This window comes from Equus przewalskii, chromosome 26, assembly GCF_037783145.1.
Source record: "Equus przewalskii isolate Varuska chromosome 26, EquPr2, whole genome shotgun sequence".
Classification (NCBI taxonomy): Eukaryota; Metazoa; Chordata; class Mammalia; order Perissodactyla; family Equidae; genus Equus; species Equus przewalskii.
This window is the reverse complement of record NC_091856.1, coordinates 39,437,646-39,453,480: the sequence shown is the minus strand read 5'-3', so window position 1 is coordinate 39,453,480 and position 15,835 is coordinate 39,437,646. Positions and strand designations below refer to the sequence as shown.

General features: G+C 48.8%; 1 protein-coding gene across 10 annotated transcripts in view; it reads right to left on the bottom strand.

Moving 5' to 3' along the window:
- Positions 1-15,835, bottom strand: part of CACNA1B (calcium voltage-gated channel subunit alpha1 B) — a 198,330-nt gene that overhangs the window by 60,107 nt on the left and 122,388 nt on the right. For all 10 annotated transcript variants that reach the window (XM_070596538.1, XM_070596539.1, XM_070596531.1 and 7 more), the window contains 5 exons: positions 8,056-8,182; positions 4,927-5,056; positions 4,505-4,564; positions 3,180-3,286; positions 231-327 (listed from right to left, as the gene is read on the bottom strand). In XM_070596538.1, the coding sequence (XP_070452639.1) occupies positions 231-327; positions 3,180-3,286; positions 4,505-4,564; positions 4,927-5,056; positions 8,056-8,182 (521 nt within the window). The remainder of the gene's footprint in view (positions 1-230; positions 328-3,179; positions 3,287-4,504; positions 4,565-4,926; positions 5,057-8,055; positions 8,183-15,835) is intronic.

Below are 15,835 nucleotides of genomic sequence, written 5' to 3'. Positions count from 1 at the left end.
AGTTACTTATAAACATGTACACACACACATGCACAGCACACTGCACATACATACATGTGCACAGAGCATACACATACATAAACACACACACACATACACACCTACATGTGCACACATGAACAGCAAACATACATGTACACACATGCCCATATTCGCACGTGCATGCACACTCACACACACATGCACACACAGCCCTGCACACTCCTCAAGTTCCATCTCAAGGCTCTCACCTTGAGCTTAGGCAGCCGTTTAATGGTCTTGAGGGGCCGTAGGACGCGCAGGACTCTCAGGGACTTGATGGTGTTGATGTCTTTCCCTTTGGATCCTCTAGAAGGGAGAAGCCACACATGCAGACAGGCAGGACGCACACTGTGCCCAGCTCCCACGAAGCTCCTGCAGTCTGGGTCACACTCCCTGTGCATTTCGTCTTGGGCCCCAGGGCAGAGGGTCTAGGAGCAGGGAAGCCTTGGCCCTGCAGGAGCCACAGGCCAGTGCGTGTTCTCCTCCAGGCAGCCTGGCCAAGGTGTCGGCCGAGCGGACAAGGGCCAGGGCCGGGTCAGCAGCACCTGGTGTCCAGGGAGAGCTGAGCTTCCAGGGGGGAAGAACCCATTCTCCCAGCACTCCCCTAACAGCCACCCCCCAACCAGCTTCACTGCTGTGCTGAGACCAGCAGTGGGAATAAAGAGGTGAGGAGAGGCCTGCACCAGGATCGTAGGCCTAGCCTGGGGCCAGCACGTGGAAGCCCACAGCAATGTGCCACCATGTCCACTGGTGCCAGAGCCTTCTGGAAGGGCCAGTTTCCCCTGCTTTTCACTCCTGGTAAAGGGAGGTCAGGGGACATGTCTGGAGCTCTCTGCTGGATCATGTCCTCTCTCAATTGTCCTAACACTCCTCCAGATGATGTAAAACTGACAGGGAAGGAGAGGCGGAAAAGGATGGGAGGCCTGGAGGGAGGGAGGGAGGGAGTGTAAGAAAGAGACAAAGTTAGAGGAATACAGAGGCAATGCAAGAGACAGGGGTGGACAAAGAAAGACAGACCAAGGGAGAGAGGAAGAACTAGAGAGGGGGAAAGAGCCCAGAGAGACCAAGAGAAGCAGATGGAGATATCAAGGCATCAAGAAAGAAGCAGACAAGAAAGCCCAAACACGGGGAGGGTGGGTAAGACAGGAAGAAAGGTAAAGAAAACTCTAGGCACCAGAAACAAGCTAGAAGTCCAGGACATTGAACCCAGATCAGGTCCCCTCACAGAGGAAGCCAGAGCACACCCAAGTGGCTCCCTCAGGCTGCCAGGGGCCCAAGAATTGTCAGACTCTGGGGCTGGCCCTTCCACCAACCAGAAGTCAGAGCAGGAATGTGAGGGGAGGGTCTCCTGAGAGGCCTTCAAGGTTTCCCGTTTCCCTCAGAAGCAAGGCCACAGTCCACCTGCAGGGGCAGAGGCTGAGGGCTCAGGACTGGGGTCTCTCTCCCATTCTGCTCAGAGGCCACTTCCCCCAGGCTCCCCAGGAGCCTGCACTGGGGAGGGGACTGGCCCCATGGCCTTCCTTGGACTGCAGCCAAGCTCTGGAGTACAAGCTGCAAGGCCCAGGAGGGCTCTGTGGGGAAAGGAGAGCTCAGGCCCAGTCCCTTATTCTCTCCCAAGACCCAGCCAGGGCCCACACTCCAGGATCACACCAGACTCCCCCTGAAACACCAAGCTTCCAGGCGGGAACACCCAGCCTCCCGACGGTCATTGGCTGTTCCATCACTGCAGTGTGCTCACCCGCACCCCCAAACCAGCTTCCTCCGCTGCCCCCTGAGACTAGCACCAGGAGAAGAGTAGACAGGGAGGCCTGCGGAGGAGGCAGACCTGGAGGGGCAGGCAGCCCCCCAGGCACCTGTGTCCTGAATGTCTCAAGGCTGTACTTCTCTCCTGCCAGCCCAGAGCCTTTCTCCTGCTGAGGCCGCCTGGCTGGATGTGACCACTCCCCTCCCTCTCACTCCCAGGGTCCCTGACTGACGCTGGCAAAGTTGTCACCTCCTTCATACAGAAAGAGGGTTGGTTATGTCCCCCAAAGGAGATGGAGTGCAGGAGGAAGTCGTGGAGAAGAAAGAGGAAAGACAGCCAAGATTCTGGAGAAGGGACATGGGGGAAAATGCCTCAGGATGTCCAACATCCCGGCAGCCCTGGTCACACAGCAGCTCCCACCTGGAGCCCTCACTGCCTTCCAGGACCATATTCCAAGCCTCCAGCACTCCCTCAGGACTCCCTGCTCACCAGGTACCTCCTTACTAAGGGCTGGCCAGCCCCAATCCTAGCCCTACCGGGTCCCCACAGGCAAGGCAGGAACACGCCACCCAGGGACATGGTTCCTGGAAGCATGCAGCCCGGAGGAGTTGGAGGAGGAGGAGGAAGCGGAGGAGGAGGAAGAGGAGGAGGAAGAGAAGGAGGAGTGGAGGTGAGGCATAGTGATGAAATGGCCCACAAGGGGCCTGTCAGTGCACTATGATATGGCCAGTGGGAGGGGACAGAGGGAAGGCATTACCCCATGAAGCTCCTATTGAGAGTCCAGCAACAGAGAGACAAAGAGAAGAGAGTCAGTGAGGAGGCCTCCCCAGGCACAGCTCAGCCTGTGCCTTCCCCATGGCTCCGAGAAGATGAAACCATCCCTCAGTATCTGCATCCACTGGGGGTCTTCCTTATCTCTGGGTCTCACCCCACCACTTCCCCCTGCATTTACCCCCCAGCTCTACCCAAGCCCCCCATACCTGCCTCACGCCCGCTGCCATGCAGGGTATGAGGGAGTCAATCCAGGCCCAGCCACAACAGGGCTGAATGCTGCTCACTAGGGAGCCAGAGAAGATGGCCTAACTTCCTGATGGGGGAAGACGCCCACCAGCACCCACCAGCTCTGGCTGACCAGGCAGTGCAGCTGAGGTCAGGGCAGGTCACGGTATTCTGAAGGACCCGAGAGCAGACACTAAACAAGCCAGACGCCTGCCCACCCAATGGTAGAACTATGGGCTGCGCCAGGGATCGATGGGCATGAGGTCCTCCCGACCACACAGCCCAGCCCCATGCAGACAGGGGTGGGCTACAGACAGCCCAGAGGGCCGATGGAGCCCTCCTCCCCTCACCCGACACCTCGTCACGGCTCTGGGAACTGTGGCCAGCCAGATCCACAGCAAACGTGGGTACTTACGAGAAGGCAAACGCCACCAGGGCCCCACTGACCACAATGAAGTCCAGAATATTCCACAGGTCTCGGAAGTAGGCCCCAGGGTGCAGCAGCAGACCCAAGTCGATCATCTTCAGGGGAGAAACACACTTTAGGGTGCAGAAGATTTCAGAAAAGCAAAACAGAGCCAGGCTTCAGAGTCATGGGGTTGGGGGTAAGGATATTACTCCAGGTCACGCCCTGCCACAGGAGGGGATGCAGCCCAGGTCACGCCCTGTCAGGCGAGGGGACATGACCCAGGTCATGCCCTCTGATGGCTTCAATGGACCTTTGGACCTCAATGCAATTGCCCCCACCTTGACCTACATGGTCAATAGATCCTGCCTGGGCCCCCAACTCCCCTGGAGCCTGAATGAGACCCTCCTCCATTGCTGGGCTGCAGGCACACACAGCCCCAGGGAGCTCAGACCCTCAGAGGGTCAGCTCCGTGCAGCAGGAGGAAGAGCTGGTGGGATTGACAGGGACCTGACTCTGCCACTCCTGGAGCTATGATTTTGGGCAAGAATCTTAATGTCCCTAAGTCTCAGCTTCCTCATCTGTAAAACGGGATGACCAGGAGTTTGCAAGGGTAAATGAAGAACCAGAGGCACACACACAAGAAAAGCCGCCCCGAGTCACGCACGTGGGCACACTTGAAGCTGCAGTGCAGTCAGAGATTGCACACACGTGCACATTCAACCACAGTGAACGCACACCTGTGTAAATACAAGCACCAGCCACTTGTCAGACATCGACAAGGGAGCAACACCTGTCAATACCTACAGACAGAAAACAAAGGTCACAACGAAATGGCCAACTCTTAATCTACCACCAAACACTACCATTCTTCTAAACCAAAGTCTTCAGCACCCACTTGCCATGATCTTTGAGCTGGAGGCCACTGTCCTCTCCCCAAGCTCTCTTTCTTCCCCGCCTGCTGTCAGGGCCCTCTTCTGCTGTCACGAGACAACCCTGAGGGCAGAGCTGAGCCCACACCCGCACCTTGGGGAGCGGTAGCCCTGAGGTGGAGGTGCCATGGAGACAGGCGTAGGCGAGCACTCCCAGGGCTGATGTGACGCTGTGAGGAACCCTCAGCGAACGATGGCCTCTTGTCTCCACAAGACAAAACCTGTACTGCAGGTGTGTGTGCCCTCACATCACTGCACACATGAACACACGTTCTCTCACTGAGCACACACCCAGGGCACACCCACCACACGCCTTCGTAAGAGGTTACAAGCCCCACCCCATCTCAGCCATAAGGGAGGATGTGCAAAGCGCAGGGTCACCAGGGCAACCAAGTATCTCACCTTCATCACCATCTCAAAGGTGAAGACGCCTGTGAAAATGTAGTCCATGTACTTTAGAGCCTAGAAACAAAAGGAAAGTTATTCACGAAGGCTAGGCCAGAAGCTTGAACCAGGGCCATGTCAGAGGCTCCGGGTTTCTCCTCCAGGCCTCTTAGCAGATAACCCATCAGCTGGGGGACCCATGGGCAGCAGTCATTGGGAGGGAAGACTTGGCGAGTGCCCCTGTGGGAACAGTACCCTGTGGCAGCAGCCCTGGCTCTGATCCCAGGCACATCTCCACTCTTCCCGTCTCTAACATGGGGCTGGACCAGGTAGCATCCCCAGACCTTCATCCCCACACTCCCAGAGAGAGAAGGGGTGCCCAGTGAGCAGACAGGACCCTGGGACCACCAAGCCCTCCACAGTCTGACAGCCCCACTCACATTGTTCCGGGGCGAGTCTGTCCTCACAGGATCCTCGGCAGCCAGGGCGATGCTGCTCAGGGCAATGACCACAAGAATGACCATCTCGAAGTACCGCATGGTCACGATGTAATGGCAGAAGCGGCGGAGCCTAGAGGGCAAAGTACGGATCACCAGGAGGCCACAGAGAGACCAGGCTGGGCCCCCTACAGAGCACGGGCTTGGCCTTTCCCTGCAGGAAGGTGTTTCTGCTAAGTGTCCATGGTCAGGAAGCAGTGGCCAGGTGACTCAGATTCTTCAGAGGGCGTCCCAGGAAGAGGGGTGGGGAGGCTGCCAAAGCCACGGCAGGGGCAGTGAACAGCAGCTGGCAGCCAAATTGGTCTGGTTCCGTTTGTCGGCCTGACATTCTTTTGGAGCACAGCCATGCCCACGCTTTTACCTACTGTGTGTGGACTGCCCTGCCTTTACAGGATTACGGGTTTGCTGCAGGTGGGATGGAGGGAGCTGTGCAAAGAAGAAGAGGCTGAATACCAACACTCCTGGGGAAAGCAGGCCCCCGGAGACTTCCCCAGCTGTGCTGGGTGTGGTGTCCTTTGCTGAGCCCCCAGAGCTGACTGTGCACACCTGTATTTCAGTCACCTGTCCACCTCGCTCACCAGTTGGCATTACTGACCACTGTTCTGCTCTGCTCAGGCATATTCTGGACACCGGGGCACAGTGGTGAACAGGACGCCAGTAACAGTGCAGACATAAACCCACAGGAGACTCTCAGACGCTGACAAATGCTACAACACTGTAGGAGACAGTGACCAAGAGGTCAGGGAAGGCCCCTCTGGGGAACAGTGAAGCTGACCCCAGTGACGAGAGGGGAGAGCCGTAATGAACACAGGGCAAGACTGCTCCTCCTGCCACTGCCAGGGAGGTGCACTCCCAGCGCTACCTCTGTAACCTGCCCCTCCCACCTCTGCCTCCACAGGCTCATCTCTGCCCCATTAGCCTCTCCAACCTCTTCCTCTCACCAGCACTTCCCTATTCCCAAGCACCTTCCATCTGAAAGGACTTTCCATCCCAGCACACCCACCCACTCCCCTCTCTCCCTTGAAGGGACCTATTATGCTCCTCGGCACCCTGACCACTGCTGTCTGGGTGAGGAGTCACTGGCTCCAGCCTCTGCACCTGCCAGAGTCGCCCTTCCTAGGGCTACTGGCAACCTGCTGGCTCTTCTCCCTCCTTATTGAAACACCTTTCCTTCCACCTCCACAAGTCTGCGTCTCAGGCCCTCGTCTGCCCCTGTCCCTCTTTCCCTCTAATCAACAGTCACCAGTCCATCTCATGGGTGCGTCTCCACCACATAGCTCTACCCCTCGCTCAGATCCCCGAGTCCACCTGGCCCTGAGACCTCTGCCAGCTGCCCCAGGCTATGTAGGATCTCCATTCACCTCCCCTGGCTTGGCCAGGGCCCCCGCTGTCAAGCAGAAACCCTAGGTGTCATCCTTGACCCCTCCCTCCCCTTCCACATCTAATTTATCATCAAATTCTGCAGGTTCTACCTCCAAAATTTCTCCCCAAGCATTTTACTTCCAAACCTCACCACCACTCTTCCTGAAAACTTTGACCATAACTGAGTGGTCTCCCCACCTCCGGTCTCCCACCGAAATATTCTGCTCAAGTGCAAACTGACTGTGCCACACTTACCCCAAGCTATGGCGACCTCTCTACGCTCCTCGGGGCTCCTCAGCCAATGCCAGGTTTCTCCACAGGACACATAACAGGCTTTTCTCTACCCAGTTCTATCTCCAGCAGTTCTGAGCCTGATATCTGCCACTTCTGGACCACTGTCAATTCTCTCCCCTCTACAAAGAATGTTTGTCCCTCCCTTTTCATCTTAATGCTTATTCAACCTTCAGGTTTCAACTGAGATCTCTCATTTCCTCCAGGAAAGCTCTGCTGATGTTCCCCACCTGCTCCCAGACACCAGCACTTCCCTACTCTACCTTTCCCACTCTGTATTTACGTGACAGGCTGTTCCCCTCCTCCAGCATACTGTGGGTGGTGAGAGGCAGGGGCCATGTCTGTCTCCATCGCCACTTTAGTCCTAACCCCTAGCAGAGCAGAGCATGCTCCCCATGAATCTGAGTTGAATGAAAGAAGAGGGAGGGAAGAAGGGAGGATGGATAATGGAGGGCTGAGTGCAGAGACTGCTGGATGCCCAAATGAGAAGGGCTTGCTGGACAGAAGGGTAAAGGATGGAGCATGAGTCCACGGGACCCTGCTGCCCTCTGACCACCCTGGCCACACCGGCTGCTGGGTGGTTCTACCTTTGCTCTCCCTGTCACCACTGTCCAGGGTGCTCTCCCTGCCTTTCCTCTCGTCTTTGCTCCAATCTTGCCTCCCATGAAGGACCAACATGACCTTTCCTCTTTCATTCCAGCACCCCCAACAGTCCATGTTTCCATTGGCTGCTTTGCATTTCCTCTTAGCACTTAGCACCATGTGACACCTTATGTCCTTCACTTATTTGTCTTGTTTGCTGTCTGTCTCTCCCACTAGCACATAAGCTTAATAAGGACAGGGGTCCTTGTCTGTTCTGTTCATCACTGTGTATTCCCAGCACCTAGAGTGTTGTTGGGCTCATAAATATTGGTTAAACTAACAAAGGCAGTTGGACTGATGAGTGGACAAGAAATGCATGGTGACTATGTGACAGACAAACAGAGGAGAGGAGACAAGGATAGACATGTGAGTGAAGATGGTGAGCACGATGCAGAGGTGGACAAGTGGAAACACGAATGCATGATGGATGTAAACTGGGTGCGTGTGTGCAAAGACGAACAAACGCCACAGCAGGGCTCTAGGACTGACTGTGTGAGTTCAAACCCTAGCTCCACCCCTAAGACTGGCCGTGTGTTTGTGGACAAGTCACAGCACTCCCCTGTGGCTTTGTGTCCTCGTCTGTGAAGTGAGGTAACAACAGGCCTGTGAAGTGAGCTTTGTGGATTGCTGTGATGATGAGGACATTAACACATGAAAAGGGCACAGAATTGGTGCCTGCCAGGTCACTCTAGGACACGCAGCCATCATGCGCATGTGGCTCATGGGCCATGGATGGATGGGATGGGCACACAGCAGGGGCAGGTGAAGGAGACTCACAGGTTGGTGGGGCTTAAACAGAACATGGAGCTGTATGGGACGATGGGTCGGGGGCCACTCCTCATCACATCATCAGCTTCCACCTCCTTCTTCCCCTCTGCTTGGCTTTCCAGGTCCACGTTACCACCTACAAGGACACAGGGCCACCGAGTTAGGGGTGTGGCACACACAAAGCTCACATCACACAGGTCTCACCTGGGCAACAGACACTCTCCCAGTTCCAATCCCACAGGCGAGTGGGGCAGGTCTTCATGGACCCACTCAGAGAAGGGTGTGTGGCTAAAAACCCAGCTTCACATGAGACTCCTTGAACTCGTGGTCAGATCACAACTGAGGCGAGCAGTGGCCAGGACCAAGCCAGCACTGGAGAGCTGGGGCCGTCTGCACAGAGACCCTAAGAGAGCCTTCCGCACCCCTCACTTCACCAAGCACTGCACCCTTGGCTCCAGACGCCTCTGCCTCCACTGGTGCCGTTAGTCTAGGTGTTCTAAGAACGCTAACGTCCCCTCAGCCCCGAAGACCAAGGCCAGCAGGCCCCCTTCCCCCCATTCAGCGTACACTCCTAGAGAAAATCACCACGTGCAGGGAGGAGCAGGGGCAGCCCTGGACTACAGACACTCTCTGGAAACTGGTGATCCAGTCTAACCTGGCCTGGATGCTCTCCAGGACGTAGCGAAGGCCCTGTCTGCCAGGCACTGCAGAGCAGGGCACGGCCAGCTCGCAGGCAGGCAGGCGCTGCTCAGTCCACACTCTGGCTCTCCTCCCCACTCCCCCGCTTCCCTGAGGCTCATCCTCTGCTCTCTCAGCACCCCTGTCTCAGGCTTGGCTCCTGCAAATCAGACTCCCCAAGATTAAAATGCCCATGACCTTTGTTCCTTTTAAGTAGATTGTGTCATCTGTGCATACTATTTTTCTCACGATAGTTTTTCGTTTTTAACGATCCGAATGTATATTTCAGTTCTGTGGGTGACAGAGTTCCTGAGAACTCAAAGACGCCCAGGGAGATAGTGCAGTGAAGTGGAGCCAATGCCCACTGTTGTACCGCATTTTTACTTCTTAAAAAAATATATATATATAAGCAAAGAGGATGTTCAAGGGCAGCTGAAGTGAGGCTAGCTATCCCCAGAACTTGCATGAAGAGCAAGGCTCCAGGCCTCTCCCCCTGACCACTGGCCACTCTGAAGTCCTGCAGAGAACGGCTGGGCCAGAGAAAAAAGCCTCAAGCTGAATCCGAGAACAGCGCAAGCCACAGCGGTAGTGGTTTACGGCTCCTAGGCTGTGAGCCTACCTGCACCCGGTACCGTCGAGTCTCCCTACAGAAGGCGCACATATATGATCTGCTTAGAAGGCAACTGGGCAAGACTTACTTAAAGCCTTAACAACCTCTATCTGTTGATTTAATTTGTGGGGCATTATCTCCTAAGGAAATCAAGCATGCACACAAAAATCTACATGCACAGAAGTGTTTGTTACAAGTTCTTTTACAATAACTAAAGATTATAAAATGTACAACCATAGGAGATAGACTAAGTATGCAATACTTACATGAAGCATTATACTATGGATATTAAAAATGCCTACAAATAGTTTAAATGACAAAAGAAGTTTATGATATGGTAAGTTAACAAAAAAAGGCAGGCTACATACTCGTATATCCCAGATGAGCTGAACTACAAAAATAACACGCATCGGACAAGAAGTGACACCTGGACAAGGATAACCGGGGAGATCTCTGATGGCGATGTCATTCTCTTCACTCTACTTTTCACATTTAAAATGACTTTCCATGATGAGCACGCATCACGTTTAAATTAAGAAACATTTATTATTTTCAAACCACAGCTTTTCAGACTCTTCCACAATAACAGTAAAGCAAACCCAAGAATAAGTAAACTGGGAGAAAAGAACCAATATGGACTCAATGAAGAATTTTGCTGCTCAAAAAAAAGTGGAACAAAGATGCCAGAGCCTGGATGGAAATACTTCTCCTGAAACAGATTTACTACAACAACAAAAATCATCAATTAAATCAAAGCAGACCAAAAAAAAAGTGGGGAGAAGACCAAAATGAAAACTGAGGAGACTAAGTAAACTCATTGTTGGAAGCAGTTCATTTAAAAAAAAAAAAGACTTGACAGTAACAAAAATTAAACCATTGAAACAGAAGATAATCAAGCAAGATGGCCAGACACAGAGGGTGAGTATGGAGCAGAAGAGAACATTCCCCAGAAACAGTGTTGGGCGTGGTCCAGATGCTTGATCCTCTGAGCACTCACTGGCATGTATTATTACCTGCATTTTTCAGATTAAGAAACTGAGGCTGAGCTGAGGAATCCCCTGTGGGCACACGATCTACAAATGCCGGGACAGAACCCCGTGCCGTGGGCTCACCACAAGGTAGGGAAGATGAACACGGCTTCTTGGGAAACTGCTCCCTCACAAGGGCTACAGTGAGCCCAGACTGCTAGAGCCCTGGCCTTCTGGGAAAGCAAATATCACTCCTCTCCGACAAAACATCCCTCATCTGGCCCACAGAGACCCCAGAGATTAAGGCAACCCTTCTCAACTTGAGGAGAATGTAAGCCCTAATGTCCAAAGACATGCATAGTATAGAAAGACTTTCTCTCCTATACACTTAGAACGGCACTAGCTACGTACCATCCTTAGGAGAATTAAAAAAGGAGTTGACTAATTCATTTTCTGCAGGGCTTATCTCACAAAACCCCAGTTGAGAAAGGGTAGATTAGGGTCAATAATATAGGAACTCAAAATAATAAATATCACCAAACAAACAAGGACTCAAGATCACCATGAGAGAAAGACAGCAGAAACAGTAATAGCTTTACACTCTCCATGGACTTCAGATACGAGAATTTTCAGATGAGGAATATAAAAACTGAATACAAATATGTAAAGAAATTAAAAAACAAACCTTGAAAAAATTAACAAGCCATAAAAGTCTACAAAATTGACCCAGCATTTCAACAGCCTGTGACAGAGACACTTAAAATGGACTCATTCTCTCACTGAAAACAACTATAAAGCTGAACAAAATAAAAAACATAACTGTTTAAAGGCACTGGGAACCAATCAAGATGGACAGATCCTGAGAAGCTACAATCCCTGGGAGGAGGGAAGCACAGGGGGTGACAACCCTGGCACCCCAACTTTTCCCGAGGCCATTTTCCTATTTGCACTGCAAGGAAACAGAACCCAAGCAGAAAGCAACCCTCTTACCAGGAAGAGGAGAAAAAGCTTGGAGTTAGAGGATGACATGGTATCTGGGAATGAGGGGCAAAATCTCAGAGAGGGGAGAAGAACAGAGAAGTGAGCCCCTTAGTCAGTTACGATGAATTCCCCTCCAGTCATTGCTGCACACGCGCAAGATGAGGCTGGCCTCACCTCAAAGGAGAAAGCAGGGTTGAAGGCTTGATACTGGGTGGAAAAGCCAATACAGATTTAACTTTGCTCTTCCTTTTTATCAGGATTGTTCTTGTTTTTATTAGTGTTCTGGTTACAGAGTTGCATCGATCTTAAATCATTTGCTCTTAACCCTATTTTTTCTACAAGGCCTCTTATTTTCGGTCCACGGCATTTTCAGGAATACATATATCATGTTACAGCAGGAATGTCTGTACTTCAGGAAGATGGAAAATGACATTAAAGGAAGGTCTGAGATGCAACAAAAGGTAAGCCAAAAAATTAGTAAGCCAAGAAACTGGTAAATCTAAATAAATATAGTACCTATAAAGTCCAAATGAGAATAATATCTATTTTGTGAGCTTAGAAACAGGACTGAAATGTGGGACGACAATAACAAGGAACCTGGGAGAGACGTGGTTGGAGCTGCAGTTCAAAGGACTTAATATAACAAATAACTGTAGATTTTGTTCTGCACACACGTTAGAATTACAAGGATAACCACTAAAAAACAGAAATAGAATTCATAGTTTTTAAACCAGTAGAGGGGAAAATGTGATATGTAAGCAAATAAACAACCAATTAGGCAACGTTAAAAAAGAAGGAAAGGAGAAAAAAAGCATAGGAAAAAATGAAGCAAATGTCACAAGCCAAAATGGATGAAGCAAGTCCAAGTAAACTGATAATCACAATAAATATAAGCAGACTGAACCTGGCTATTAATTGATATAGATTATCCAGCTGGATTTTTTAAAAATACAGTTATATGTAGTTTCCAAAAGATAAGCTTAAAATATAAGGCCATATAAAGGTTGAAAGTCATAAGATGGAAAAAGATTCACCTGGCAAATGATTCTTTAAAAAGAAAAAAGCTCAGTGAATATGTATATTCACATGAGAAAAATACACTTTAAGAAAAAAATAATTATTAAAGAGGATCACCACAAGATGACAAAAGGTTAAGCTCCAATAAGACATAACAATATTAAACATACATAAAGTAGCTTAAACTACAGAAATCAAACACATATATTTTAATAGAAAGGTTTTTTTTCTGAAGAAGAAATAAAAGAAAAAGCCCCACAGAAGAGATTCAGAAAAACATGGTTAGTAGCTCAGGAAATGTGCACTAGTACTTGGTCATCTGTTAGACTGTTTTCTGTATGGAGCTGCATGCTTCAAACTCTTCAAAATAACTGCATTAAATAAATAAATATATCTACAAAGCAGGAGCTGACAGGTCTATGGAGAGAAAGAGGTTTCAATGCACCTCTCTCAATTAGCGATGCACCAATCAGGCAAAATATTAGTGAATATATAGCATATTTAGCAATGCAACTAACAAATTTGATTTAGCAGACAAATATAAAAATCTCAGTGTTCCCCAAATTAGAGAAAACATATTGCTTTTAAGCACACATGGTACTTTTACAAAAGTTGACCACATGCTAAGCCACAAAGCAATCCTAAGTACATCTCAAAGGAAACCATCATACAGGTCATATTCTCTAATCACAGTGCAATTAAGTTAGAAGTTAAGGCAGTAATAAGAAACAGAAGGATAATTAAGATTTAAATTTTACACCTGGAAATTGAAAAACAGACTTCAGAGTTCATGGGTCAAATATTATATATTCATAGGCAGTACAACTGTGTCTACATAGAAAACAAAATAATCTACAAAACATTATTTAGAGTAACAAAAGAGTTTGGCAACTCTGTGGCTGGACACAAAATCAACAGACAAAAACTGCTTCTATTTCTACATAGTAGGAGCAAATAATTAGAAAACACAATTTTTTAAACAACACCATTTAAGAAACAGATTCAGCAAAGTAAAAAGACAAAAAGAAGGAATTTTAGGGCAGTGAAACTATTCCGTTTGATACTATACTGGTAGATACATGTCATTATACATTTGTCCAAACCCTTAGACTGTGAAACACCACGAGTGAACCTTAACATAACCTATGGACTTTGGGTGACAATGACGTATGACATAGGCTCATCGAGTGTAACAAATGTACCACTCTGGTGTGGGCATGTTAATGGTGGGGCAGGTTGTGTGTGTGCAGGAGCAGGGAGCATATGGCATATCTCTATACTTTCTGCTTAATTTTAACTATGAACTAAAACTTCTCTTAAAAACATAAAAAGACAAAATTTTCAGGATAAGAGAAAAGAGATACAAATACAAAATCAAAGAAGTTAGATAAAAATCCTATAATCTTACATTTAAATTACAGAAGCCAAAAGAACACATGATATATTCTTCTCTTTAAAAAGAAAAACAAAGTCCTGAAAAGCCTAAAAGCAATAAACACCCAGTAGCCAAGACCACATTATAAATAAATATCATTTCTCATCAAAGGAGCCACAGCATCTCATACCAGGTTCTACAGAAGCAGAGCATGAGATGAGGGTCCATGTGCAACTGACTGATTGAGGACATACTCCCAGAAGAAACTGGAGGGAGCAAGAAAGCCAAAGAGGGAAGAGAAAGAAGCCAAAGAAGCTTTGCAACAGTAGGGTCAGCCTGCTCCCACGGGGAGCTCTGGAGTCTGAATTAAACCTCAATGTTGTCCTGACTCAAAGCCAAAGGGCTGGCTGTCACACTCCCTGGCCCTTCCTTCGTTGGCTGGGCCCACCTGGGGGCTGTGAACTGTCACATACTTTCACTGCCCATCCTCTGCATGCATTGGCAAAGCACCACCACAGTCGAGGGCGGTCCTCTGAAGAAGAGCTAAAGGCGAGGCCACTGTGGGCAAAAAGCCCACTGAAGTAGGGAAGGAAACCTATAGGAATAGCCAGTGTGCAGCACACAGGTCTTCTTAGAGAAAAGGCTGATTCCAGGTCTTGGGCAGGAAAAGTACACAATGATCCGGGAATTGCTGTCATAGATGAGAACCGGAAAGCTGTCCAAGATGACCACAGGCGTGAGGAGGTCACAAAAGCCGACTTCCAGGGGCTCCCGCTGATCAAAGATGGGTAATGTGGGCATGAAAAGTAAGAGTGAGTTCAAAGGACTTAAACACATCAAATGCATTAAAATCCAAAAATTCATAATAATTTCTTAAATTTCTCATTGGTCATATTGGGACTTCTAAGGGCACCAACTCACTATTTTGAAAGCTCACACACAAATGAGGGACAGAATTAAGCATGTGTCTTGCTTAATACAAATACAAACTGTATTTCAGGGTAACCAAACAGCTGATGAGTAAGTTCTTCCTTACAGAAAAAGTCAAAATAACAAATGCAGAAAGAATGTTAAGATTATACATCCATCATTTTGTGACGCCTAATACAATCACAGATCTAGGTGACAGTCATGAGTGTGCGCTAAAACCATTAGGGAAAGGCTAGTGGAGGACAAGGATGAATGAGGCCAAGCCCACTGATCAAGCTTAACATCACCAAAAGGAAAACACTAGGCATTACGTAACACCAACGTAATGCAATAGGAAGTCTATACTACCACCTAAGAAGCTCTCAAAAGAGTTAATTTGACTCCAATCAAATCTCTAGATCTGTGGTTCGCAAACAAGAGAGATTTTTGCCTCCTAGGGATTATTTGGCAATGTCTGGAGACATTTTTTGGTTGTCACAACTACCGGGTGCTACTAAAGAATAAAGGCCAAGGATGCTGCTAACATCCTAAAATGCACAAGACAGCCGCCAACAACAATGTCAATAATGCCAGGGTTCAGAGGCCTGCTCTAGATCGAGTTACCAGTTAACAGGAGGCACTGAGGATAGAGGAACACGCTCAATGACACCATGAGGCAATCAACCAAACCCAGAAGGTGGGAAATTCTACAGGACAAATGACATGGTTTCTTCAACAAATAAATGGAATGTGTAAAAAACAGGGGAGAAACTGTTATAGAGTAAGAGACGTAGACAGACTAAGCAAAGTCAAATGAGTAAATCTTATCTGGATCTTGATTCAAACAAAACAACTGTAAAAAGCAATTTTTAAGATAATTGGTAAAATTTGAACTTGGGTAAGTATTAGATAACATTAATGAACTATTATCAATATTGCTAGGTGAAATAATAGGCTACTGAAGTTGTTAAATCCTTAATTGTTAGAGATGTTTAAAGACAGTTCTATAGTCATGTGCCACATAACGACACGTTGGTCAACTAATGGGCCACACATGCAACAGTGGTCCCATAAGATTAGCACCATAGAGCCTAGGTGTATAGTAGGCTCTACCATCTAGGTTTGTGTCAGCACACTCTGTGATGTTCACATAACAACAAAATCTCCTAACAACACATTTCTCAGAACGTTAAGCAATGCATGACTGTACCTAAAATAACATACCAAAGAAAACATACAAGAGAAACAAGA